Source organism: Mustela nivalis, assembly GCF_964662115.1.
Source record: "Mustela nivalis genome assembly, chromosome: 2".
NCBI lineage: Eukaryota > Metazoa > Chordata > Mammalia > Carnivora > Mustelidae > Mustela > Mustela nivalis.
Genome location: NC_139021.1, coordinates 133,630,714 through 133,657,423, shown reverse-complemented (window position 1 = coordinate 133,657,423; position 26,710 = coordinate 133,630,714). Strand labels below are relative to the sequence as shown.

The window sequence follows — 26,710 nt, the reverse complement described above, 5'->3', positions numbered from 1 at the left end:
TGGTTTATAAGAGCCTGGGATCAACTCTGTTTCTTGATACCGCAGCTCCCTAGCCTTTTATAGAGATCAGCTTTTTAATTTTCGTGACTGTGTTAACAATGAACTATAACTTTTTCACATTAAAAAAAATGTCTCTTAAGAGTCCTTGTAGTTCCTCTAAGTGCCTTGGGCTCAGGAAGCCCTGTATCAAACTCAGGGCAACCAGGTGAGCTCTCCCTCCCCAGACTCTGGCTCAGTGGGAGGTCTGACTCACTCCTGGCCTTCCAGGGCTTTCCAGCGCCTTCCCCTGGTAGCATCAGCCCGCCCAGAGCCAAGGCAGCCAGGGTTCTTGGCACAGACCGCACACAATCCACATACCTTCATTACCAGGCTGGCAGGCAGCCCCGGAAAAGGACAGAGAAACACACAGGTGGACCTGGACCTGAGTGTGCTTAAACTTGCCTCTTCCCAGCTCCCCTCCTCCTCCTCTTATTTCACAGCAACAAGGAGACTCAACCATTTTAACAAACATTTTTTTATTAGAAAAGTAAAAAATATTGCATAGGTCTTAATACTTGAACATCAAGTGTATTCATGAACAGCGAGTATCTTCATGTAAACAGTTCTAGATGGAAGACCCAGATGGCACTCCTTAGGGGGAGGGGTTCCAGCCCCCAACCCCAATCCCACCCCATCCCCTCACAGCTCCTCTCCTCAGTACACAGCAGGGGATGGGCAAACGCAGCTCCCAGTTGTAGTTTTTCTTCAGGTGTCCAAGATCCCCAAGTGATCCCCACACCACCCCTTCCTCCTTACATTCATGCGTCTGTAAGATAGCTGCCTAGGACAGGTCAGTAGTGAAGCTCTGATCAAAAAAAAAAAACAAACCCCAAAAAACAAAACAAAAAACAACCAAACAACAACAAAACAACCAAAAGCTACAAAAACCAAAAACACATTTGGCCCCTTCAGACCGTGAGTACACAAACCACCTTGATCTCCCCCCCTCCCACCAGGGCCGTTACCAGGAGCACACTCCCCTCCCCCCAACCCTGCAGAGGCCAGTGCAGCCCAGCCGCTCTCCTGGCTCTGTCACACCACTGTTGTCTTAACTGTCAGTAACAATAAAAATGGTAAAGTACATGCTACATACACATCCAGCCAGGGGCCCGGTTGGCCCCTGAGCCTTTGTTTCATGCTACAGTACTGAGGGGCCGGGAGCCACCTGCTCGCCTCAGCCAGCCTCCATGGAAACGCAATGTTCCCCACCACACCTCAACCTTCCTCCCCTTCAGGTGGCTGCTGTCAGTTTTCCAAGGACAGGTTTCAGTCCCTCAGCTCCTGCCTGCCAGGGTCCACCTCAAAAAGTTCAGCTGTCTTTCTGTCATGGGGGCAGGGTCGCTCCCCCCCCCCCCCAAAGGCCCGAGTTCAACACTCCTCAATGAGCAGCTGCTCCGAGCTGTACAGCTTTTTCTTGATGACTCGGAAGCCCGTGCTCAGCGTCAGGGACTGGCTGAAGCCCGGCACGAAGGGAGAGTTGGCGGAGCTGAACAGCCCCTGGATCTTAGGCCAGAGGCGTGAGTCCAGGCGCAGCACGAGGGTCAGCTGGAAGGTAGGCACCAGGCTGGGGTCGAGGGCCAGTTGCCCGACGCTGTGGCAGCTCTTGCCTTGCTCGACGCAGACGTCCAGCAGCGCCCCCCGCAGGCCGCACGGCTCGCTGTAGGCCAGGCGCAGCAGTTCCTTGCCCACCTGGCTCACCAGCTGGCCTGGCATCAGCAGGCGCGCGGGGCGCCGCGAGCCCAGCCGCGCCTGGGACAGGCTCTCCTGCAGCAACTGCATCAGGCTGGCACACAAGTGCTCATCCTCAGGGTCGCTGAGCAGCTCGAAGTCGGGCAAGGACACCCCATCTAGGTATGTCGAGTCTGGCAGAGAGAAAACACAGGAGACGGGTGTAAAAGCAGCTCCGAAAGGGGGAGGTGCTGTTTCGTTAAAGAAACCAATACACTCCTTCGCACTCCGTGCCTCAGTGTCTGCCCCACACGCGTATCCCATACTCCAATCCCCGTTTCTCCATCCCGCCGCCCCTTCCGCAATCGGGGTTCCGATGGCTTAGGAAGCCAAGGCGGCGCTGACTCCTTCCCGAGCGGCGCTCTCTCACCTCCCCGGCCCCTCGAGTCGAACCCGGTCTCCGCCCACGGCTTACCTTCCTCAGGCCCAAAGCCACTGTTGCTGCTGTCCAGGGACTCGCAGTCCGAGCTCTCCAGGCTCGCGCACCGGCCAAGACCCTCTTCTCGGGCCGCCGACCCCCAGGCTGAGCGCGGCGGCTGATCCGAGGTGGGAGTTCTGGACAAGGACGACGATGAAGAGGACGACGATGAGAAGCGATCCCAAAGGCTAGGCATGATGAAGACGGACGCCAGGACGCTTGCAGATGAGCTTTGGATGCGGAACCGCAGAAAACCCTATTAAGACACGAGGGACACGGACCCGGCGTCAGACTGGGGGCTGAACCAGACTGAGCGCTGGGGATCCGCAGGACTGAGGCCTTCCCACGCAAGGATCAGCGCACACAGAAGGGACACTTACCAGTTAGCTCCGCTGGCGAGAACTGCTAGGACAAGTGCGTACTGCCGCTTGAATGGATGAGCGAACTGGGACCAACCCCCGAGCGCTGCCCAGACCTGTCCCTTCTACCCACCCGCACCTCCCCCTTGGCCTGCCGCGGTCCCTAGCACCAGCACCGAGAGGCCTATAAGGACTAGTGCGGAGAGGCCACACCCCCTCTGCTCCGCGGCCCAATCCAGATCCGGGAGTGTGGCTGCCCTCAGCCAATGGGCTCGGGGCGCACGTTCGCAACGTTCTCTCCTGCCTGGTGACAGAGGTCTGGCCCCGCCCCCGTTGGATCCCAGAACGCTCCCAGCCGAACCCCGAGCCGCGACCACGCCCCCTTTCTGGAAGGGATCCGCGGCGGCTGCAGCTGCCAAGGTCCCCGAGGGCGCTCGCGGCAGGGGAGGATCAAGGAAAGACTTGTTTATTATAGGGTCCTGTTGCTGGGGGAGGGGGTAGCCGTGACAGCGCGGGGGAAAAGCCGGGGGAACTTGAGGGGGCGGTGGGTCGGGAAAACGGTTGCCCCCAGCGTCTGGGAGCCTGCGACTGACTATAGGCACAAGTAGGCGCTCGGGCGGATGCCTGTGGGACGGCGGCGCGGGCAGCAAACGTTACCCGGCAGGCCCTCGCGCACGTCCCCCACGCTGACCCAGCCTTGCAAAGGGTCGAAATACGGAGGTGGCGTCCAGACTGGGCAGCTCTGGGCCCGGAGCTCTGTCTTCCTTGCAGCCCCGCCCGCCTGCTAACTCTACTGCCCCAGGGGTGGGTTAATGGGGAGGTCCATGCCCCGCAGGATCCCCGTCCCCAAATCATGTCCGCTCCCACCCCCAACTGCTTCCAAGGAGAGGGTTTGGGGAGGGTGGCAAGAAAAGTGTTGAGCTCGCGTTCCTAGCGCCTGGACTTGGGGCTGAGAACGGGGATCCGTATCAGGACACACGGACCCTTAGCGGGTCCCACAAAACCGACCGCGGGGCGGTTCTGCTTTCCCCACCCGCTGTGCCCGAAAGTCCCCCGGGTGTCTGCCGGGTCCTAGCGCCCCTCCCTCCAGTGCGCTTTGTGTAAAAGACCCGGAGAGTTGCATCAGGACCAAGGACCAAGATCTCGGGAAAAGTCCAGGAGTGCAATGGCCATCCCCTGTTTCGTCATTCAGACGGCGCTACAGGAAATCTGGCCTGACGGCGGTGGTCGGACACAAATAACGATTGCTGAGGAGGAGATTCAGATGGACTCGACCTTTACGTTTTTTTTTTTTTTAAGATTTTATTTTTAAAGATTTTATTTATTTATTTGACAGAGAGAAATCACAAGTAGATGTAGATGGAGAGGCAGGCAGAGAGAGAGAGAGGGAAGCAGGCTCCCTGCTGAGCAGAGAGCCCGATGCGGGACTCGATCCCAGGACTCCGAGATCACGACCCGAGCCGAAGGCAGCGACTTAACCCACTGAGCCACCCAGGCGCCCCGACCTTTACCTTTTTAAAGGCTTACCAATATGGGACACCGGGATCCCGAACGAAGAGGAAATCAAATTTACATCAGGCTCTCGCACTCCAAAAGCCTAACCAGATCTGACCGGCAGGCCTCGCCTCGGGGGCGGGCTTGCGCGTGACAGATGACACTTGCCGGAGGTCGGCCCCTGCCATCCTCACCCCGACCTAATTGGAAAAAAAAAAAAAAAAAAGAAAGAAAGAAAGAAAGAAAAGAAAGGCTGACCAGTGGGACTTTCACGCAAACCAACACTTGAGCTGGAAAGGACCAAAATTCAAGCCCTGCACCGCATCCCCATTTTCCAGAGGGAAGAACCGCCTCTGAAGACAAATTTATGGATAAAAAATAAATTAGGGGAATCAGATTAGAAGATAGTGTTAAGACTGCTGCACAATAGAATAATAGTCTCTCAGCCTCTGGGGCGCTGAGGACCTGAACACTGGTCCCTTCTTTCTGTCCTCCAAACTCCGATCACTCCGCGGGGAGCCTCAAAGACCCCCAGGGTCAAGGTGGTTAGGGGAAGTGCTTGGAGGGCTGGTGGTAGATGACATTCTTTTGAAACTACCCTCTACTGAGGTGGGGCAGTCCCCCTATGGATGTTCTTTTTGTCTCCCAGACAGAAGATCAGAGAATAAATGGGTCAGAGGACCACTTGCACTTCCCACCAGGCAGACTGGGCTGGGGACACTTGAGATAGAAGGAGATAGATTTTGTATGTTTTCTTTCTCTCTCTCTCTCTCTGGCAGAAATTTAAAAAGGAAATATTTCAGAAAAACATGTGGAACACTAAGAAAAATAGAATTTTTTTTAAAAGTGGATATTCATAAGCAAAAGAATCCGGAGCCAGTTTGGAAAGGTTGGTTCATTAGGAATCATTCATATTCAATAAACACCATCATGAAGTAATGTTCTAAACACCTTTTCTTATTCACTGTCTCATTCTGTTAATAAAACAGTTTTTCCAAATGGGAAGGGCTGTGTTAATGGGCACTGTGTAATTTTGTTTCTTTTCAAGAGAAATCCATTCATGTTGTCTCATTGTGTTTTCTAAAAGGTGATGAAAAGGGGCACCTGGGTGGCTCAGTGGGTTAAAGCCTCTGCCTTTGGCTCAGGTCATGATCTCAGGGTCTTGGGATGGAGCCCTGCAGGCTGTCTGCTCAGCAGGGAGCCTGCTTCCCTTCCTCTCTCTCTGCCTGTCTCTCTACCTACCTGTGATGGATCTCTCTTCTCTCTCTCTCTGTCAAATAAATAAATAAAATCTTTAAAAAAAAAAAAAAAGTGATGAAAAAAGGACCCGCAGTCTTAACCCTGGAGGTTTTTCCCTGAGTAGGAGGGAGTGGGCTACAGGTTAAGGATAGACAATCACCTGCTAGGAGGCCTGTCTGGCTGGGGAGGCTCCAAATGGCTTTCTGCACTTAAACTTTCCATGTCTGTGAAGGAGAGGGCAAAGCCCCATACCATTGTCTGCCAGGAGAACCTTTGGACCGAGACCAGGGATTTCTTAACTGTTAGCCCCTCTGTGGAATCAGGGTGAAGGGCAGTGGTTCATTGTGTGAGATTAAGGATGGGATCCCTTCCACCTGGCTGGGGCTGGAAAGACTTCATTACCACCTCCCACTCTCCTTCCACACTGAAGCAGATGGGGGAGGTAGGAAACTCCTGGGGAGCAGGCAGCTCTGTCTCCTCGCCTCCGCCTCCCAGCCAGGCCTCTTTAGAAACCTCAAAGATACTATAAACCCTGCTTTTGGTGTTCTTCTCTTTCCCTACTCTTCTCCTTGAGCCTAAGCTGCCTGCCCGTCAGACATGCCTGATCATGCCCCCGCCCACAGCCTAGGAGACCCAGCTCTGTCACCTCTGCCTCCAAGAAGCCTTCCCAGCACATCCACTCCAACCCTCCCAACCCTCAGGCTGCCCCCCCTCCCCCCCCGCCTCATGTCATCCTTATACCCTGTGCAGATCTCTGTGAATAACTGTTTCCACTTCAGTCTTCCCGTTGGACTGCAAGTTTCTTAATTTCCAGTGGATAGCACATAGTAAAGGCTCAGCGAATATTCCTTGGATGAAGAGGTGAATGAACAAATGGATAGCTGGACAGAATACGAAGGTGAATTTTCCCACAATTACAGACCTACATCTGGATTCCCAGGAACCTAGGTGGGCCTCAGGCAGGGGTAGGGTAGGGGGGTGGGCAGTGGGGTGGGGGTGGTGGGCTTTGGAATATCTGGATGCTATCTTTCTCTCCACCTTCTGACAAGGGCTGCCCAGAGCCTTAGATGTATCTGAACCCTTCCCCTCCTCCTCAGCACAGGTCTGGGAGTGGGACTTCTAAGGCAATTTAGTTCTCCAGTTGGAATATAGTGTGTGAGCCCAGGAAGCTGGGGAAAGAGGTTGACATTGTATAAAGGGCTGATGTGGGGAAGCTTTTAAAGCACTTAATACCTGACCCTCAAGTGCTTCAAAACACTTGAAAAAAAAAAAACAACAACACTTTTTTGAGATAAAATTCACATATAAAGGTAACATTAAGGTGAACAATTCAGTAGCATTAAATAGAGTCCTAATGTTGTGCCACCCCAACACCTTGACTTCCAAAACACCTTTATCATCCCAAAGGAGACCCCAGACCCAAGCATGTGGTCACTATCCTCAAAATACTTTTGAGGAGAGGAGCAGGGCTGCTCCTTTGCACAACTCCAGAGGGCACCATTCGCATTCAAGTCTATGCGTTTCCATGGGTCTTCTGGGAATTCTGCTCTAGGGAGTTCTGGTCCCATAGACACAATGCGCCACATGGAATTGGCATCAAGAGTGGCTGAATTCTGAGCAGGAGTGGCCTAGGGTCACATCCTGGCTGACTCAGGCCTCTGGAGCTAGTAACCCGGCCCCATGTCCCAGTCTCTGTGGCCAGGGCCCTCACCACGCAGACACTGCCTCTTCCTGGGCTCTGTTGTATTCCCGTGGGACCGGCCACAATCTGCCACTGAAAGTCAATGAGTACTCACTCCTGGCCTCCTGCCTCTCCCTGGCGGGTTTTGTCCACCACACTGGTTCCCAGGGCCTCAGTCTGGCAAACTGCCCCAGTCGAGTTTGGGAAGTTAAACCAGATCTTGGGGTGGGAACCCTAGAATTCACAATGGGAACCCCCAATGGCCAGCCAGCTTGCCTGCAAGGCTCTGCTTGGGCGCCTTTGCAGGTCTTTTAGAAACATCTCACGGAGTATAGTGGAGGTGGCAGGCGGAGCCTGTTGGTCAGGGCAGTGGGGAGAGGGTGGAGTGGTGTGATAGGAGGTGCGGACAATGAAGCCAGCAAAAGTGTTCCCAGGATTTCTGTGGCTTTTTTATTTGAAAAACAACAAACAACTTTATCAAAATAGCAAGATCGTTAAGTGCACCTGGTTTACTAGGAGGGCTGTGCAAAGCTGTTGGCAGCCCCAGGCTGCAGACAGGATTTTGACTGTGCTCTAGGATGAAGACCCTAAAAACTCTGTGGGGAGGGGCACCTGTGTGGCTCAGTGGGTTAAAGCCTCTGCCTTCAGCTCAGGTCATGATCCTAGGGTCCGGGATCGATCCCCACATCGGGCTCTCTGCTCAGCAGGGAGCCTGCTTCCCTTCCTCTCTCTCTGCCTGCTTCTCTACTTGTAATCTGTCTGTCAAATAAAAAAATAATAAAAAATAAAAAACTCTGTGGGGAGTCTTTTTGCAAATGGAAATACTAACAATACATTGTGTTGTGTAGGCTATCAAAGAAAAAGTTTTTGCAAGGTATTATCTCTACTTATACCCTGAGGAACTGAGGAAGGAATATAGTACCATTCTACAGAGGAAGAAACTGAGGCCCAGAGTGAGAGTCCAGCCATTTCAACCAAAGGCTTTCAAGCCCAAATGACAATTAGAATCATCTGAGGGAGTTTGTAACCATAGATTCTCATCCACAACCCCTGTTTTGATTTGGTAGGTCTGCATTGGGGCCCTTTTGTAAAACTGTCTAAGTGATCCTTTTTTTTTTTTTTAAAGGTTTTATTTTTTAAGCAATTTCCACACACAACGTGGGGCTCAACCCCACAATTGTGAGATCAAGAGCCACGTGCTCTACTGACTGAACTGACCCAGCCAGGTGCCTGCTCCTGCTCTGTTTTAGAGAGGTCTGCTGACCTCTCAGAAACAAAGGTAGGTCCTTTAAGGAATGCTGGGTTAGCTCCCCAGCCTATCAAATGGCTTGCCTGTGAAGTGGGGGTGGGTTAAGGGCGGGTCAGGTGGCCTGCAACTGCAGAGACTAGGCCCATACCTGATGGAGGTGAGCCCACAGCCAGCCACTTCTGGGAATCCTACATTTCACAAGTCATTTCCTCAGGGAACAGGGCAAAGGCAGGGGGCACCCCACACCCCTGAGATCCTGACCTGAGCCAACATCAAAAGTCAGATCCTTAATCAACTGAGCCACCTAGGGGCCCCTATTTATTTATTTTTTAAGTAACCTCTACCTCCAATGTGGGACTCAACCTCGTGACCCCCAAGCTCGAGAGTCATATGTACTATCAACTGAGCCAGCCAGGCACTCCTAGTAGCAAAGTTTTCAATCACTAGTTAAATGACTTAATTCCTCCCTTCCCCACCTCAAAACAAACAAGCAAACAAGAAAACCCCCCAAAAAACCTTTTAATAAAAAAAAAAAGACACACTGTGATTATCCTGTGGCTTCATGTAGTGTTGGGATTTCCATACCCCAGCTTTGAAAACCCAGAACTAGAGAATCTCAAAGGCCTCTTCAACCTCCACAATGATTATAATGAAGGAAAAATCCTGTAAGTTCCATGGAGCTGCTTTTCTGAAAATCCCAGGCCTGGCCTGTAGGAGGATGGACCCTACCCGGGAAGGTAGAAACAGCCGTTCCAGGTCCAGCCCTTTCCGTGTTCTTGCCTTTTGAGGGTTTTCAATTGCCATCTATCAAAAGGGAGAGAGGGGTCAGAGTGGATTTGTTCATCCAGCTGGGGCTGGGGTGGAGGTGACAAGAATAGACAGGAGCTGCCACACATAGAAGACAGCCTGAATCCGGGCTCACAACCTGCCCAGGCAGCAAAATGAGCTCACTTATTTTGACTTTCCAGAGAGAAGAGACTGGGAGGGATGTCAGGCTTCTGGGCATTCCAAGGGGCAGGGGTGACTGGGCCTGGATTAGAGTGCTCAGTAGAGATGGGGAGTTGGCCCTCTCACTGTCAGAGTTCTTCTTTTGGTGGAATGTACCTTAAAATCCTTGAATGTTGGGGGACCTGGGTGGCTCAGTTGGTTAAGCGTCTGTCTTCCGCTCAGGTCATGATCTCGGGGTCCTGGGGATTAAGCCCCACATCAGGCACCCGGCTCAGCGGGGAGTCTACTTCCCTCTCTCCCTCCACTCCTGCATACTCTCTCTCTCAAATAAATAAATAAAATCTTTTTAAAAAGTCCTTCAATGTTAGGGCCAGCAGGCCCCAGAAGAGCACCTCTTCCAGCCTTCCCACCTGCCCACTTTCTGGACAAGGAACTCAGCTGGAGGGTGAGGAGACTTACGTGGTGCCCTCCATCTCCCACTTAGTCTTCGGGAACTTTCTTTTCTCAGGCTTGCTCCACTTTGTCATCCCTCTGCCAAGCCTATAATGTCACTCAGAAGTGTTATGACCTCCTATGGCCTTAGTAGCCAAAGGCTTGGGAAATTCAGGTCCGTGCAGAAGGCAGCTTCCCAGGGTCTACTAAGGCCTTTTTCTGGAATTCCTGGGCTGACAGAAATGTGACCTGGCAACTTTGCCACCTGCTTACAAAGATCTGTGACCTTCCTGGAGCTCTTTATGATATGAAAAACACTTCCACGTTCTTTAGTATTTCCATAACACTGTCAATAAAAATAACTAATATTTGCAGACTGTAGGGAAGACAGGGCTCACCAGTGTCATTTTACAGATGAGAAAACTGAGGTTCAGATAGGTGCCGTGACTTGACTAAGGTCCTACAGTCATTGGTAGGCTGGAGCCATGACTCTGGATCTAGGCTCAATTCCCCGATTCCATGCTACGACAGGCTTAGTTGTGAGCCAGAGGGGACGGCTGGCAATGTGGGACAGTACGTGTTGGGGAGTGATGGCAGGAACACGCAGAACTGAACGCACGGAGTTGCTGTGGAGTTGTAAACCAAAAAACTTTCTCTCCTGGGTTGGTCCTTGTTTGATCTGATCAGGTTCTTCCTCCCCCCGCAGAATTCAGCAGGTTCCAGCAGTGCAGATTTAGTAGCAAAGCAGAGTGCCACCCAAGGGGTGTCCCTTTAGCTAGATACCCTCAGACCCAGACATGACAGTAATTGTCACCGCAGCCCCCACTTCAGGTATCCTTCCACAGAGCTCTGGTCTCCCCTAGAAAGGCCAGTCTGGGAAGTGGTGCGCCCAAAGTGGGGCCTCTCCCTTCCCAGTGTCCCTTTCGTCACTCACAAAGGACAGACGGTAGCACAGGAATCCAGCAGCTAGTGCTGCATCTTTTTGTACTTAAAAAACAAACGCAGGGAAACACACAAAAAAATTCTAGACTTTTAGGCTCTGCTCTGGGAAGAGGTGCACACAAAAGCTGAATCCACTTGCCAGAGATATACAGTGGCAGTCTGCAGTGAGTCCACCCGGGATGGGGGATGGGAAGCCCCGCCCCCCCACCCCGCTGTCCCCTCCTTCCGTCCCCCCACCTCCCGCAGAGGTACGCCCTCAGGGGAGCCCGGCCACGGAGGTGACAGATGCAGAGCAGCTGAATGGGGGGGTGGGACTTGTCACAGTGGACCCCCTACCGGTGTGTGTGTGGGGGGGAAGCGGGGGACGTGACTTGAAGAACGTGCATCTGGGGTACCCGTGGCGGATCAGTGTTGGACTGGGGAGAAGGGCGGGGGTGGCCCCCTGGAGGAACGAGACTCCTCCCACCGCCCGGGAGAAAAGCTGCCCCGCCGCAGATGCTGAGCTCAGCGCTCCGCTCGGGTCGCCTGGCTGCTGGGTGGGGGCAGGGCGGAGGGGCCGTCGCCGTTCTGTTGAGGGCAAAAGAGGGGGAAGTAGAGGAGGAGGGGAGGGAGGGAAAGGCTGAGGAGGCCCTCACAACCCTGAGGCTCTGACTCTCCTCCGACCGGGTCGCTAACAAAGCTTTCTCTGTTGGGGAAGGGGAGGGAGGCCTCTTGGGTGCACGCACAACCTTAGGGGGGCGGGCGGGGGAGTGTCTGTGAGTCATCACCCCAAACCCTGACTTAGCCCCAAGAACCGCGTCAGAGAGGCCAAGTCCTTGTGCCCTCTGACCCCAGGATTTGTCTGGTGGAGGAAGTGCAGGGTTGCAGGCCAGAACCACAGGCCACCTGCAGCTTGCCGGGGAAGGGAGTTTCATTTAGGGCAACCTTGAAAAGAGCAGGGAATGAACAGCCTGGGGAGGAGAAGGAAGAAAACCCTTTGTACCCACCCGGCATAAATGGTTACCCAGACCAAATGGGTGGGTGGCTATTTTTGAGGTGACCTACATACCTATTTGCCTCTTTATCTTTTTATTATCACACATGGTTATTAGGGGAGCTTTTCTTTAGCACTTGGTGCAGCTGCCACATTTGCTGAGGGCTGCTCAATGAGGCATGTGGCCTCCCTCTCCCAGGAAGTTTTAAGGACATCAGCAGGCCTGTAGAAGCTTCACCAAGCTCTTTCCCCAGAAAACAGGATCCTAATCCTGTAACACCAGCTTCAGAGCTGATCAGCCCTGGAGGCAAGAAATGACCTCCAGACTTGACAGTGATGTCACTGTGTTTGCTGAGGCTGCCCTAAAGCCCCCCCCCCCCACACACACACCCCAGGCCCCCAGCTGGGCTTCTGCTCCTGCCAAAGCTGATCTTGTGGTCCCATAGGCCCACACTATGGCAGGTGAGGTTTCCTTCACAGGTAGAGCAAATGAGGCACAGAGCTGAGTTGTGACAGAACTGGTCTGGGATTTATTGCTGCAATTCTGGAGAAAATTCTTAAGTAGAAACAAGGACAGCCTGCCACTTTCACTTGATTTTACCTTTGCTCAGCCTCACTAAGGCCTCCCTCTCAAATCTTTTAATACCTCCCCACTGCCTTGAGAGCAAGTCTGGTTCCTTACCTAGGCCTAGGAAGCCTCTAGGGCAGCCCCTTGCTATCTCTAGATTCATCTTCCTCCCACAGCCCAGGAGGGGAAAAAAATCACATCTGGTTCTAATTACCTCTGAAACGCTCTTAAATTTTCCATAAAGTACAGTATGCATGGCTTTGTGTATACAACTTTGCACAGTAATATGTATGTAGATGTGCAAAATATATACAGCCATGTACAGTAGATTATAAAGGAGGACATCAAAGTATAAGCATATAATTTACAGTATTTTTAATCACACTAAAGAGAAGCAGAGACATAGATCTGGAAGTGAGACTGGCTGAGGTAACAGCAGATTTCTGTCTTCTCCTATCTGGTGCCTCTTGAGTATGAAATCTTTGGCCTGGGAGGAGAATGGGGGACACTTGCACTCCTTAAACTCTTCTTTGCTGGGGTTTTTCCTTTAATGCTACTGTCATTGACTTTGCCCAGATGCCCTGTGCTCTGTAAGAAGTCTTTCTTCTGTGGTGTTAAGTGTCTTCACACTGATTACTCTTCCCAGATGCCTTTTTAGCACCTTCTAGCTCTAAGAGCTGGTCTCAAGTTCAGGGCCGTTGAGGAGCCTACCTTGAACACCTGTGGGAAGCTCCATGTTCCCCTGTTAGGGTGTAAGAGCGGGGTGGGGTGGGGGTCCAGGCCAAAGCTGCCTGGGGTGGGGGTAAGTTGCTTACTTCTCACTTGACATTGTATGTTGAAATCATCCTATCTTTGGTCTGATACCACGTCCCATTGAAACTCCTTCACGCATTTTTTTTTTTAAGATTTTATTTATGTATTTGAGAGAGAGAATGAGAGAGAGCACGAGAGGGGACAAGGTCAGTGGGAGAAGCAGACTCCCCATGGAACTTGCAACCCGATGTGGGATTTGATCCTGGGACTCCAGGATCATGACCTGAGCTGAAAGCAGTTTCCCAACCAACTGAGCCCCCCAGGCACCCCATCCTTCATTTATTTTAAATCTTTAAACACCCACCAACACAGATGCCATCACACACACACACACACACACACACACACCTCTGTATGTTAGCTACATACAGTATATGCTCAGAAAGTATTTGGCCCAGAACTGAATGGAACTAGAGCCCACATGGACTCAGGTCAATGTGGAATCAGTGAGAAGTCTCCCCTGCCCCCCTCGCAGGCAGTGGGGAGCTTGCTTCCTGTGAACTCTGATAGCATTTATTATTGTCACAGAAAGTTCAAACTGAAAGGGGGATTTCCCTTCTTGTCAGATGAGAAGACTAAAGGGGAAGTATCCAAAGCAGCCCAGAGTGGGAGCCAGATCCCACGGTCTACTGGCTCGCGCTGGCCCTCTTTCCCTTCACCTTGTCTCCTCTAAGGAGAGGTCTTCCCTGGTGGCCCAGTCCTTCTTCTCCTCTGTGGTTTCCTTTCAAGGCACTTGTTCTGTATGGAATTATATGTGTATCTATGTGGGCATCCAGTGCCTGTCTTTCCAAAGAAACTCCAAGCTCTGGGAGGCCGAGGGCTATATCTGTTTCATCCTGGAGCCCTAGTCCCCTGCAAAAAGCCAGGCCCACCGAGTTTCTAACAACTATATATGAGTAGAAAAAAATAGGCATCCATGTGGCCTGAGAACCTCCTCATATCTCCTAGGGCAGCACTGAGATGGGATAAAAACTGGAGAGTTGACAGGCCTAGGGTGCCCCTTGCCAGGAGCTCTGGGGGCAAACACCCTGTCTTGAGGAGCTTAAGGTCTAGGAAGGGGAGCTGAGGCTCCTAATGAATGACGTCACTAGAGTTGGAAGTAACCATCAGACTGGGTGCTGGAGTCAAGCCAAGGTGCAGAGGGCAGACTGGAGGCCTGAGCCCCAGGGCAGGGAACCAGTCAGAGAGCCATTGCAAAACCTGAAAACCACCCAAGTGTTCACGGCAGGAGAATGGTTAAATCAACTGGAGTACGGCCACGCCACGGAATATTATGTGGGTGTGCAAAAGAGTGAGGTAGATTTTAGAAAGAGGTCCAAGATATATTGTTCAATAAAGAGAACATGAGGCAGAACAATTTGTGCACTAGCTTCTCATTCTGAAGCGAAAACAAGACACTCCCCTGCAGACACACGTTCAACTGTGTGGAGAAAACATCTAGAAGGATACTGGGAAAACTGTTCACAGATGTTATCTCTGAGGGATGATGGGGAGGGCGAGGTTTTACTTTTTCACTTTACACCTTATGCACTGTTGGATTTTGACCATGCGCTCATAGTACTTTCACAAGAGTGTTTTGTTTTTGCGTTTCGCTGTTGCAGGACTGGGGTGGGGGGTGGTTGGGGGTGAATGTTGGTGAGATGTCCTGCAGAGTGAGGGGCCGCTGACAGGACCTAGGGAGGTGGAGGCAGGGGCTGAGAAGGTCCAAATGGGGAAAAAGTGAGGATGACTGTGGAGATGGGGGCCCCAGGTGGAGATGGGATGTGAGAAGCACACTGCAGGGCACCAGGGTTTCATTTGAGGGGACTGACCTGCCCCACAGTGCTGGTGGCCTTGGGCCGGGGACAAGGAGCCCAAGGCCTGGAAACCTTGACTTTTGGGAACAAGGGCAAGAAAAGGGAGAAGGTCGACCTTTAGGACCCTACGGATTCCTTGGCCGTTTCACCATCCTTAGGGTACAAACCGTTCTGGCTGCCGCATGGAAACAAACAGAGCGAGGAGGGGCCCAGCCCTAGCCGGCTGGCGGAGGTCTGCCTTCCACCGACTGCTGTGTGGTGTGCCGCCTGGGTCCCCGCCCTCCTCCTGCTTGCTCTTGTGGGCTGACGTCCAGGCCACGGGTGAAAGGCCAGGACTTCTGGCCCCTTCCGGAGACAAAGCCCCTTCCCAGGACCAGGAGCAAAGGAAGCCAGAACAATGCTGTTCATGGAGATTTGGGGAGAGGGAGCTAAGTAGGGGCAGGAGAAGTTTCTTGGCTCAGATAAGCCAGTAAAAGCCTGGAGAAGGTCAAAGATGAGGAATGTTCTGTGATTTCTAAGACAGCAGTTCATTTATCTCATAAACACTTGCTCTAAGCCTGAGTCCAGTAATACTGGCCCCATGCAAACTGGGTAAGATCCCTCCTGGGAGGGCCTGCGTTAGAAGGCTTGTTTCTAGGTCTCCTCCACAAAAGTCCCCCTGAAAGGAAGGAGGGGGATGTCCACCATGTGCCGTGAGGACTGTCACACATTTACTTTGCCCCACAACCTTCTGAAGGAGGTATTTGACAAACCAGGAACCGGGCTGAGAGCATGGTGCTGTGTCCCTGACCACATGGGTAGGAAGTGTTAAAACTGGGATTTGAACCTGGGTGTGCCTGTGTCCCACTTATAATTTGGTTGCTTGGAGCTTAGAACACATTTTCCCATCAAAATAATGCTGTAAGTGGTGGTTTGGTTGCCATAATGGCCTCGCTCACCCAGGGTATAGCCGGAATTAATTCTATGTTTCTGTGTGGTTGTGGATGAATCAGGCTTCTGCGGGCTAGCCTGGAAACCCACTGGAGAGGGAAAATGCATCTGAGGGTGTGCCCAGCTGGGAACCCTTGCCCTTACTATAGTGTCTGACTCAGGGCAGGCAGGGAATAGGGCAGCCCAGAGAGCACTTGCCCCTTTCTAGAGCCCTGCCAGTAATCCCTGGTGAGTTCTATAGCTGCTCACAGGAGTGGGGCAGAGCCTTTGTGGGGTTTGGGGTTTAGAAGACAGGGAGTGCTACAGAAGAATGCGCATTCTATTTTCAGTCTCTGCACACCTGAGTCCTTTCTCTTTCTTCCTCACACTGCCTCTCCCCTCCGTGTGGTCATCTTCTTGCAGCTTCCTCTAGACTGATGGGGCCCTGGAAGAAAGATCTAGGGTTCATTTTCCCCATTCAGTCTGGTGCCTGCCTGTGCAGCGGGCAGGTGCGTGCACAGGGTCAGGAGTGAAGGAGATCAAAGCTGCTGGTGGTGAGAGAAGCGAGAGCCCACCAGAGCTCTCTGAGAGTGACTTTAAGGAGATCATCTGCTCATTCATTCATTCAATTGTTTGCTAGTTCATTCAGCAGACAATCGTTGTGGGTGTGCTGGGTGCTGGGCTCCTTCCCTTCACCGTACTTCTGTGGCCCAAAGCATCCTGGGCGGGGCTGCCTGTGGGTCTCAGACCTAGAATCTTAGCATTCAAAGGAATTCGTTTCTACAGATGGAGACTGCTGTCCTTCCTTACTTCAGGAAGATCTGAGTGTCAGACTAAACACTGGGAAGACTCAAAACCTGAAAATGGAGGTCCAGGGAGAGAGATGGGAAGTGAATTGCCCAATATCCCAGTCTGGGGCTCCTGTGCCTGGACCAGGACCTGCCGCTTGAGGCCCCACCCATGGCCTTCCCCACTCAAGACAGCCCCAGCCATCTTGGAGGAATTACTCTGGTTTCTCCAGCAGTGGGGTCTGGAGCCTGGGGGAAGGCCATGGAGAAGTAGTGGGATTCCTTCCTCTTGGACAAGAACAATGCCTGGGCTCTCTCCTGAGGAGCTCAGAAGTCTGGAGGACTTTCCTCAGTTCTTTACTGAACCACCTTCTCTTGAAACTCCAGATCTTTGCAGGCACTATCGCCTCTGTGTGAAAACACTCTTTCCCAACCTCTTCATTGGGCTAGCTCCTACTTCCCTTTGGGTCTCAGCTGAAAGATCCCTTCCTTGAGGATTTTTCTGGACTCCCACCCGAGGCAGGGGTAGGCTTACAATCTAGTAGAAGAATTTATAATCCGGAACCCCTTTTAAAAACTGCCAGAGGGCCCCCAACTCTCCCTCTCTGCTGGTCTGTTGGTACTTGGCTACTTGCCTGGGGCCCCAGCGTGTGCCTCTGAGTTGGAAAAGGCACAGTGACACAGACTGATCTGAGGTCTGGGGCCTCGTGCTCTGCTGCCCGGAGGCTCATGGCAGCAGGTCCCAGGAGCTCATGCACAGCGCAGAGAAGATCACTGGTGCTCCCCAGGATCCAGGCAGCGCAGAAGTCGGGCTGTGGCTTCTCTGGAGAGCTGTGCACCTCATGCATGAGCTTTTAGTTGTTTTGGAGAGTTTATCAAGGAAGTACCTTATTCCTAAATTCATCTGGAGAGAAACATTGAAGGCAGAGGCTCACATTCATTTAGACGTTTGAAGGATGTCTCCAAATCAGATATCCCTAAAGTGTCAGCAGACCTGGGTCCAAAAACCTTGAAAGCTGACCACAGCTGTTCCTACCAGTTTCCTGGAGCCTCAGGTCTGTCATCTGAATGTCCCTCACGCTTTGTCACAAGGGACAGGAGAGGCTAATTGGAAAGGCTTTGGAAATGCAGGCTGAATGGGAAATGCAGTGCTCACAGTGGGGGACACAGTGGAAATGGTCTCCCAGGGGCCCTCCGTCGGCCCCCACGCAGGTGCTCGGGAGCTCACGAACGCCAAGCGTGTCTGCGGGGTAGCACTAGGACCCAGGGGCTGAGTGTGGAGCCAGCTCAGCCGGGTGAACTGACAGCCAGAACACAATGTTCTCAGTGTACCCGCAGGAAACCCTGAAGAGGAGAGCTGCACATGGCCCTCTGCTGGGTGTGTTCTGGTCCCAGCCTTTGATTCTTTTTCCTAACCTCAGCCCCCACTTTCACATCCTGCAACCGGCTGAGCAGCCGCCCCACCCTGCTGGGCTGGTCCCAGGCCCCAGGAGAGCAAGCAATGCAGGAAGCCCAAGGCCTTGCTGGTCTTCACCATTTTCAAATAAGACCGTTTGCTTCTAACCTTGGTTTCCTGAATCGACCCTCTGTGATGGAAACTTTTCACAGTGCGGAAGACAGACACAGGGGACAAAGCTGAGTTTCTAGCCCAGGCCAGGCTCTTGGCCCAGATGCAGGGAAACAGCTGATGCCTCTGAACCACCTCCTTCCTTCCTCCCCAAAGGCCGGACCCCACCTGGGGCAGGGTGAGGGCCACCAGGGCTGCTGCTGCCTACATTAGGAGGAGCTGGGAGCTGCCCAGGGGAGCACAGCCAAGTTTGGAGCAGAACAGTCTGTGATGTGGTTCCCCGTTTTTATTTCCACGAATGCTAGAATATGCTGTCCCACCGGGCTGTTCCTATTGAATGAAAATTGTTTAAAAAAGCAAACCTCTGCAAAACCAGCAGCCCTCTGTTACATGGAAGGACAAGGTGAACTTTTCACTTCCTTCCCCGCAGCCTATCGGTTCATCTGTGGTTTGGTGTCGCCCACACTGCTGTGCTATATTCAATCTCAATGTTTGCCTCCTTGTTTTGGAAGCCACAAGAGCAAGCCTCCTAAACCCATGCACCTCCTGTATGTTGCATGAGACTTTCACAAAAGTCTCCGTGAGTTCCCACAACAGATTGCAAAATGGAAGCCTACCAGCCTCCTGGCAGGTATGGAGGCCAGATGCCAGCCTCTAGGCAGAGGCGGACCTGGAGAGAGAGCGCGTGAGAAGCCAGTATCACCCAGCACATTCTGGCTAACGAGGCTGTGGGGGCTGCAAGAAGGGAGTTCTGGGTGACACGCTCCGTGTCCGCCTCCTTAACAAGGGGCCTGGCCATTAAAAATAAACCCCAAGTGCTTGTCCTGAGCTCTGTTCATAGGACTTCCTCCACCCTGGCTTTTCAGTCTTTTTCCAAGTATTGGTTCATAAGAGAGTTTTAGAGGGTCTCTCCCCCCAGGCCTATGAAGAGATTCCACTGGGTGCCTCCCAGACCTGTCTAGGCTCAGGGACTGTGTTCTTGGAGAAGGGGCTTCCAAAAGCAGGTAATTCTGCTTTTCCTGGGGAAGGCTGCTTAAGGCTCAGACCCCCCAAAACATCTGGGTTCCAGTCTTAGTTTATTCTTTTTCTTCCCTTCCCATTTAAGATTTTTAAAGTTTTTAAGTGATCTCAGTACCCAACGTGGGGCTCAAACTCGCAAACCCAAGGTCAGGAGTCTCACGCTCCACCGTACTACTGAGCCAGCCAGGTGCCCCTAGTCTTACCTTTTTCAGTTTGTTGTGTGACCCTGTGCACATTGCTTTCCCATTCGAGGCTTCATTAGCCTCACTGGTACAGGTGGAATTACGTCCCTCCCCCAAATTCACGTTTTAAGTTCCAACCCCAGTACCTTAAAATGTGATCTTATCTGGAGGAGATCTTGATAGAGGTAATTGAGTTAAAATGTGGTCAGAAGGGTGGGCCCTAAACCAAAATGACTGGTATTCTTATAAAAAGGGGAAATTTGGACACAGACCAGCAGAGAGGGAAGATGAGTAAAGATGCAGGGAGAAGACAGTCATCTGCAAGCCAAGAAGAGAGGCCTAGAACAGATCCCTTCCCTCACAGCCTCCAGAAGGAACAAAGCAAGCTGACATCTCGATCTTGGACTTCTAGCTTCCAGAATGGGATATGACTCAGTCTCTGTTGTTTAAACCTTTCAGCCTAGGCTATTCTGTTCTGGCAGCTCCATTGGGCTGTGGTAGCCCGAATGAATACAGCTGCTAAGGCCCATCCATCAGCTCTTGGGTGATGGTATTCTTTTCTGCCACCCCTTGGTGGATTCCTTTGCTCCACATGGCCTTTCTCTTAGCCTCTCCCCATGAGTACAAGATGTCATGTGTGAGAGTGCTTAGCACAATGCCTACATCCAAGAAAGCTCACTGCATACCAGCCACGATGACCACGGTCAGGGTTCCCAGTGCGCGCACACCACCCTGCTCCTACGCTGAGGTCTTCCTCCTTCTAAGCCTGGGGCCTCACGGTCACACATGCTTTCAGTATGGAAGCCTTTCCTACCCCTCTCAGCAGATTTATTTTATTTTTTTTTTTTTTTAAGATTTTATCCATTTATTTGACAGAGAGAGAGCGAGAGAGAGCTCACAAGTAGGCAGAGAGGCAGGCAGAGAGAGGGGGAAGCAGGTTCACTGCTGAGCAGAGAGCCCGATACACTCGATCCCAGGACCCTGAGATCATGACCCGAGCCGAAGGCAGAGGCCTAACCCACTGAGCCACCCAGGCGCCCCCCTCAGCAGCTTTTAAATCTAAGAGTATTAAACTGGCAACTTCCAGACCCTCTTTTTTTTTTTTAAGATTTTATTTATTTGAGAGAGAGCGAGAGAGGTAGCAAGAGAGAGCATGAGCAGGGTGGGGGAGGGAAGAGGGAGAAAAGCAGGGTCCCTGCTAAGGAGGGACCCTGACGTGGGCCTCCATCCCAGGACCCCGGGTATCATGACCTGAGCTGAAGGCAGACGCTTCACTGACTGAGCCACCCAGATGCCTTTCTTGCTTCTTTTCTAGCTCTAGGAATGAATACTGTCGGTACCGAGAGATGGCCTGGGAATGATGTCCTGCTTTCTTCCTGGCTTTTGAGTCCTTTGGTCTCTGGAGGCCTTAGCACTTGGCATTCTAGCTGCAAACGCAGGCTGGCTGGGAGAGTCTGATTTCCCTTCTCATTATCAGGAGTGCTTTCAAAAAGCTTTGTAAGCTTGAATGTTGACATAGGATCATGGAATGAGCCTTGAGTCTTCTGTGAGCAGACACTGGTCCAGCAAAGTCTTAGGCTGTCTTTCAGGGAGTATGTGCTGAGAGCCACGTTGTCCTGACTTCATAGAATATTCCAGATTCACTATATTTCACTCTGCAGAAAGTTAAGTGGGTAGAGTCGGACTTCAACAGCCCCTAAACATAACCTTTGGGTTTGCTAAACGAATGAAATGCCTGTGCTTGAGTGCTTTATCTTCAAATATATGCCTGGAGATTTCTGAGAATAAGGAGTGGGGCGGGGGTGGGGATGGGAAGAGGCATGTGAGCTTACTTCAGGCTTTCTGGGTCAAGGAAAGGAGGAGAAACCATTTGGAGGGGAACATCTCTACACAATGTCCATATACTTTAAATTTGATCACTTCAGGCTGCTGCTTATTCTGGCTTTTGGCTCAGAGCCCAGAAGGGAGGCTCCTTGAATAATTCTCCCTGAGCTTAGGACATCTGCCTTTCCCTACAAGTTAAGTAAACACAAATCTGAAAATGCTCAGTTTCTAGTCAGAGCAAAAATACCGTTCCCCACCTAGTGGCCTGCAAAGATCACATCGGATGCATTATACCAGCTCATCGAACCCTTCCAGGCTCGAGGAGCCTGCTTTCTAAGTTATTTATTGTGAAAGCCAGGATTCTGGGTCTCTTTCTTCTTCTTCTTCTTCTTCTCCTTTTTTTATTAACATATAATGTATTGTTTGGCCCAGGGGTACAGGTCTGTGGATCATCAGGCTTACACACTTCACAGCACTCACCACAGCACATACCCTCCCCAGTGTCCATAACCCAACCACCCCATTCCTACCCCCGCCCCCAGCAACCCTCAGTTTGTTTTGTGAGATTAAGAACCTCTTATGGTTTGTCTCCCTCCTGATCCCATCTTGTTTCATTTTTTCCTTCCCTATCCCCAACAACCCTCCTCCCTGCCTCTCAAATTCCTCATATCAGAAAGATCATATGATAATTGTCTTTCTCTGATTGACTTATTTCGCTCAGCATAATACCCTCTAGTTCCATCCATCCATCCTAGTTCATGCCATTGCAAATGGCAAGATTTCATTTCTTTTGATGACTGCATAGTATTTGTTGGCCTCTTTCTTAAGTGCATGCTGGCTGTGTTAGAGAAATGCTCTTTTGATGGACAACGGAGCACACTGAACGAGGCTCCCAACAATCTGGTCCTTGCTTCCTTCTCTTGAGAGATCTCACCACTCCCCTGTTTACAACCTTTGCTCCAGCCACACCAAATGACTAGGAGCTCCACCAATGGGGTGGGTGACTTTACGCTGCCCTGCCTTTGCACAGGCTGTTCCCTGTCCTTGGAATGCTTTAATTTGGCGTCTTCCCTACTTTGCTCAGCTAACTCTAGCTCACCAGAAGGCTCACCTTCTCTAGGAAAATTTCCTTGTCATTCCCTCTCCAAGCCCTCTTGGCTTCCACAGTACCCCAAAAGACCAGAGTCACAGAGTTATGGCATTGTATGTATTCCATAAGTCTATTTACTTGTCTGCTTTTCCCATTGGTCCAAGTGGTTCCCAAACCTGACAGTGGAAGGGTCACATGAAACCCCTGACCTTAGACCTTTCAGACCCCAGGAATGAGGCCAGGGAGCCTGCATTTTTATTAGGCTCGATTCTGGGGCACAGCCAAGTTTGGGACTGTTGCTCTATCCTTGTATTTCTTTTTTCCCATACATATTACCAAAGACACAGTAGGCCCTAAGTAAATGTTTGGCCCTTCTAGTTTCTCTCTGGTGACCTCTTTTTGTTTTTACTTCCTTTCCTTGCTAGCCCTAGACTGACAATTTGCTTACCCTCTTGTCCTTACCATGCAAAACTATAACCACTAATTCTTCATTTTTTCCCTATCTACTGCTGGGCTGCTACAGGGCTGCTGGTACACTTCCCCAAAGATTAGTGCCATTGCAAATTCAGGGACTCTAACTGCCACTGACCCCTGAGTGTGCTTGGCAATCCTCTGACCCTGGTTAGCTCTCTCCTGTTCTTTACAGGGACTCTTCCCAACCCCCCTGTTGCCACTTCTTCCTGCCCCTTACCACAGTCAGTAGCCCAACTTGTCTCCTCCTTCATAGAGAAAATAGAAGCCATCTGATGGGAACTCCCTCAGCTTCCTGCCACCTCACCTACACATTTACCCACATCAGCACTATCCTTTTCGCCTGCCCTCCCTCCGAGAGTCATCACTTACCCTGGGCTCTGGATCCCATCCCCTCCCACTTCCCCAGGGACCTTATATCCTCAATTATCCCCTCTTTCTCTTCCACCTCTCCCATTGGAGAAGAAAAAAACAAATGTCTTGACTATGCATCTTCCTTTGACTGTCACCCTCTCTGTCCTTCATTTTTATCTCCCCTTCCCCTTGAACTTCTTCTTTTTCTCACTGTTGATTTATTTGAAGGGGGAAGCGAAAGAGGGAGAGAATCTCAAGCAGACTCCCCATTGAGTGCGGAGCCCCACATGGGGCTCAATATGGGGCTAGTACATGAGGCTCAATCTCATGACCCTGAGATCACTACCTGGGCCGAAAGCAAGAGTCGGAGGCTTAACCAACTGAGCCACCCAGGTGCCCCCTGTTGAACTTCTTAAAAGAAGATGTGCCCCCATGTTTTCCCCTTCTGTTCACTTTCCCACCCACAGTTGTCTGGTTCGGCCTCCATTGTACCACACTGCTCTTGAGAGAAAGTCAGCAAAGATCTCCTTGGTAAAATCCATCTATCACTTCATTACTTAACTACACCAATATTGCTATTTGCAGTCTCCTCAGAATGTCCTCTCTCCTCAGTTTCCATGATGCCGCACTCTTCACTTTCTCTTTTTCTGGTGACTTCCTGCCTGTTACTTTCCTCGGTTTCTAGTCCTCTGTCTGTCCCTTATGTGTAGATGTTCCTCGGGGATCTCTCTTTGGTCTGATTCGCTTCTTGCTCCATGGGTTCTCTCCCTGGGCAGTTCCATCCACCACCCCTGCCAGCCTTTTGGTTTCATAAATATCTCTAGGCTGGTGAGTCTCAAGTCTAACTTCAGCCCAGCACACTCTCCCACACTGTCAATCCATCGTCAACTGCCTATTGGACATTTTGAATCTGTTCTTCTTTCTATACCCTTATCTCAGTAAATAGTATCCCTGGTCCCTCAGCCACTGATTAAAGAAACCTGTGTCCTCCCTGAGCTTTCCAAGTTTGACCAGTCACCAAGCCCTGTATAGGATACTTCTTGAGTAACTCTCAAACCAAATCTATCCTTCCATCTCCCATCCCCAACAGGCTGCAGTCATCTCATCTGGATTTCTACAACAGCTTCCTAAAGGATCTGATCTTACAGCCACTGATTCGCCACCATTCCCTCCAACTCCAACTAAACTTCCGAAGTGAAACCAGATCTTGTCATTCAAACCCTTTAAGGATTCCCCAGTGTTCTCTGCTTGAAGTTCAAACTCCTTAGCAAAATCCTTCCAGTCTGATACGCTATGAACCAACCATAACAGACCCTACAGCTTCTTAAAAGCATGATGCCTTTTCTGCTCCTTGGGCCTTTGCATATTTTATTCCCTCCACCCAGACGTACTTCCTTCCCACCCCACTGAAGACTTGTTCTTCAGGTCTCAGTCTAAAAACATCATCCTGGGAAATCTCTGACCCCTTGCTCAGCTGGATTAGCTCTCTCTGATTTTACAACATTTCATGCTTTCCCCCATCAGACAAGTTTTACACTTTAAATCGGGTCTTTTATCTCTCTTAATGTATTTATAACTTCAAGGTTAGTAACTGTGTCTTGTTTGACAGCATATCCTCAGCATCTAGCAGATGCTAGACCTATAGTAAGTGCTCAATAAATGTGTGTTGAATAATAAGACATTTGGAAAGGAACAGCCCCTCTGCTACTCCTGGTAATAAATTGTGTTGTTTTATTATTTGTCCTAAAGAGCTTATATTATAAAAATGAAACAAGCTGATTCTGAAAAATAAGCCCTCTACTAAGTATCTGGAGAGGTGGAGGTTAGCTCATGATGCTACTACCACTGGGCCCATGTGCAGGACAGGAGCCCATGAGGACAGGGAGGTACTAGCTTCCTTTACCTTGGCTCCTCACAAGGATGGGATCATGGGAGACATGGCTGCTTTGGTATACAGTTTCCATTTTCCCATAGCTTCCACCTGTCTGTGTAGCATTACTGAGACCTGCGGGCTGTCATCTGGGCTCTGCCCACTACCTTATCTCAATAACCTTAGGCATTACTCCATGATGGATGTTGCACTCTCAACAGCTACCATAGCTTCTACATCGGGGCAAACACACAGCAAACTCATCATTCATTCATTCATTCATTCAATATCTATAACGCACCTACTACATGCCAAGTAGTATTCTAGGTACTGAATATACAGCAGTGAATGAGCCAGACAAGATCTCAGCATCCTAGCTGTAAACCCGGGGGGTGAACTAGATGGTCTTCAAGGTCTCTTTCAGCTCTACAATTCCGAGACTCCCTCTCCCACCAGATGCAAACAAACAAGAAAGGCTAGCGGTAAACTATCATGTTCCAGTCTCTTTCCCCCATTCTTCACCCGTGGTGCCATCTCCATCCCAGTCAGCTCTGGGAAACAGGAAAAGATCTGGTATTATTGGTACTCTGCCTACAACCCAAGATTTGACTTTCCCAAGTATGTTATTTAAAACTCTCTGCTGTGGCAAGGATTGTTGTGGTTGGAACTTCTGGCAATTACAAGGAGACCCGGCCAGATATTTTAGGCAGAGTTAGGTGCTTTGGCAAAAGGACAGGGAGAGGCAGCATGGCCCCCTCCATCAGTGTGATATCTCTTAGGTTTGTCTGAAAGGGTACCACATCCTTGGCAGTTTCCTCCTCTTCCTTCTGGATGACAGACCTCTCCTGGTCCTATCTCCTTTCTTCTATTTCCGACTTGGCCTTAAGGTCCAAAGTTTCTACCACCTTAGTACCTGGTGTTGTGGCTGGAAGCAAGGGACTCAAGGACTTCCAACCGTGTGGGGGAAGGGAAGCCATAGTCTGCAAATAGTTGGACAGAGTGGAGAAGTCCTTCATCGAGGAACTCAATTTAGAATTCTACACCACGGTCGTTCATATCAGGTATGGGATGGCACTAGTAGATAAGACATTTAAGCAGATCAGTATAAAGTCAGGACTTTAATGCCGATCCTGGGTAATTAAATGCGAAGTTAAAAGGTAAAATTTTTGTTCAACGATGTAAGAGTAAAACCAGGTTTATTTAAGTTTCCGATTTCTATCTCATGAGATAGGACACTGGTATGGAATTATGTATCAGACTGACTTGAATCACTTTATTAACAGCAAATTCTGTCTTCAGATTTGCTCGTATCTTATGAACTAGAACCCACAGAGACAGAGATTCAAAAGACTAGCTCCCTTGTTTATTAACTATAATCTTAGTTAATAATCTTGGTACCTCACCTTCTCAGTGCCTCTTTCCTCAATGGTAAAATAATACTTGCCTCATTTATCTCACAAGGATGATGTGAGAATCAACATATGGAAAAATGCTTTGGGATCAGCAAAACATTTAATTGAGGAGACACCCTTACCGTCAGCTTTCTTAGGATGGCTGGCTGTGCCGTCCTGGTCATTAGCTGCCATCTGCCCTCCTTGCTCACGGAGGTGTCTCTTGAGCATCCAACTACCTTTGTGCCATACTAAAGCGTAGAACGTTATGTAGACATGAACATATAGCTAATTGTCCCAGCTCCTAAAGGAAGAGGCTGTTTCTTCATTTTGCTTGAGACCCCTTACCACTAAGCATTGGGAAGAAGGGAGACTAGTGACAAAGCTTATTTCCTCCTGGTAGTTAATTCATTTTATGATTAAAAAAAAAGGTCTTAGGATTTTTCTTTGTTCAAAGCACTCGGTCAGGGTCAGCGGGATGCAGCTTGGTGCATCTAAAATAATCTCGGCTTTGGAAGCTAACAGACTTTGAGTTCAAATCCAGGCTTGGCCATTTATTTAGCTG

The 26,710-nt window shown here is 50.6% G+C and overlaps 1 protein-coding gene across 1 annotated transcript; it reads right to left on the bottom strand.

Moving 5' to 3' along the window:
- Nucleotides 1–498: 498 nt before the first annotated feature.
- On the bottom strand, nt 499–2,739 carry DDIT4 (DNA damage inducible transcript 4). Its single transcript, XM_082716162.1, has 3 exons — nt 2,566–2,739; nt 2,183–2,441; nt 499–1,901 (listed from the first exon to the last, which is right to left on the bottom strand). Exons 2-3 carry the CDS (start codon nt 2,379–2,381, stop codon nt 1,408–1,410), a joined length of 693 nt encoding a protein of 230 aa, XP_082572288.1. The 5' UTR covers nt 2,382–2,441; nt 2,566–2,739; the 3' UTR covers nt 499–1,407.
- Nucleotides 2,740–26,710: the final 23,971 nt, after the last annotated feature.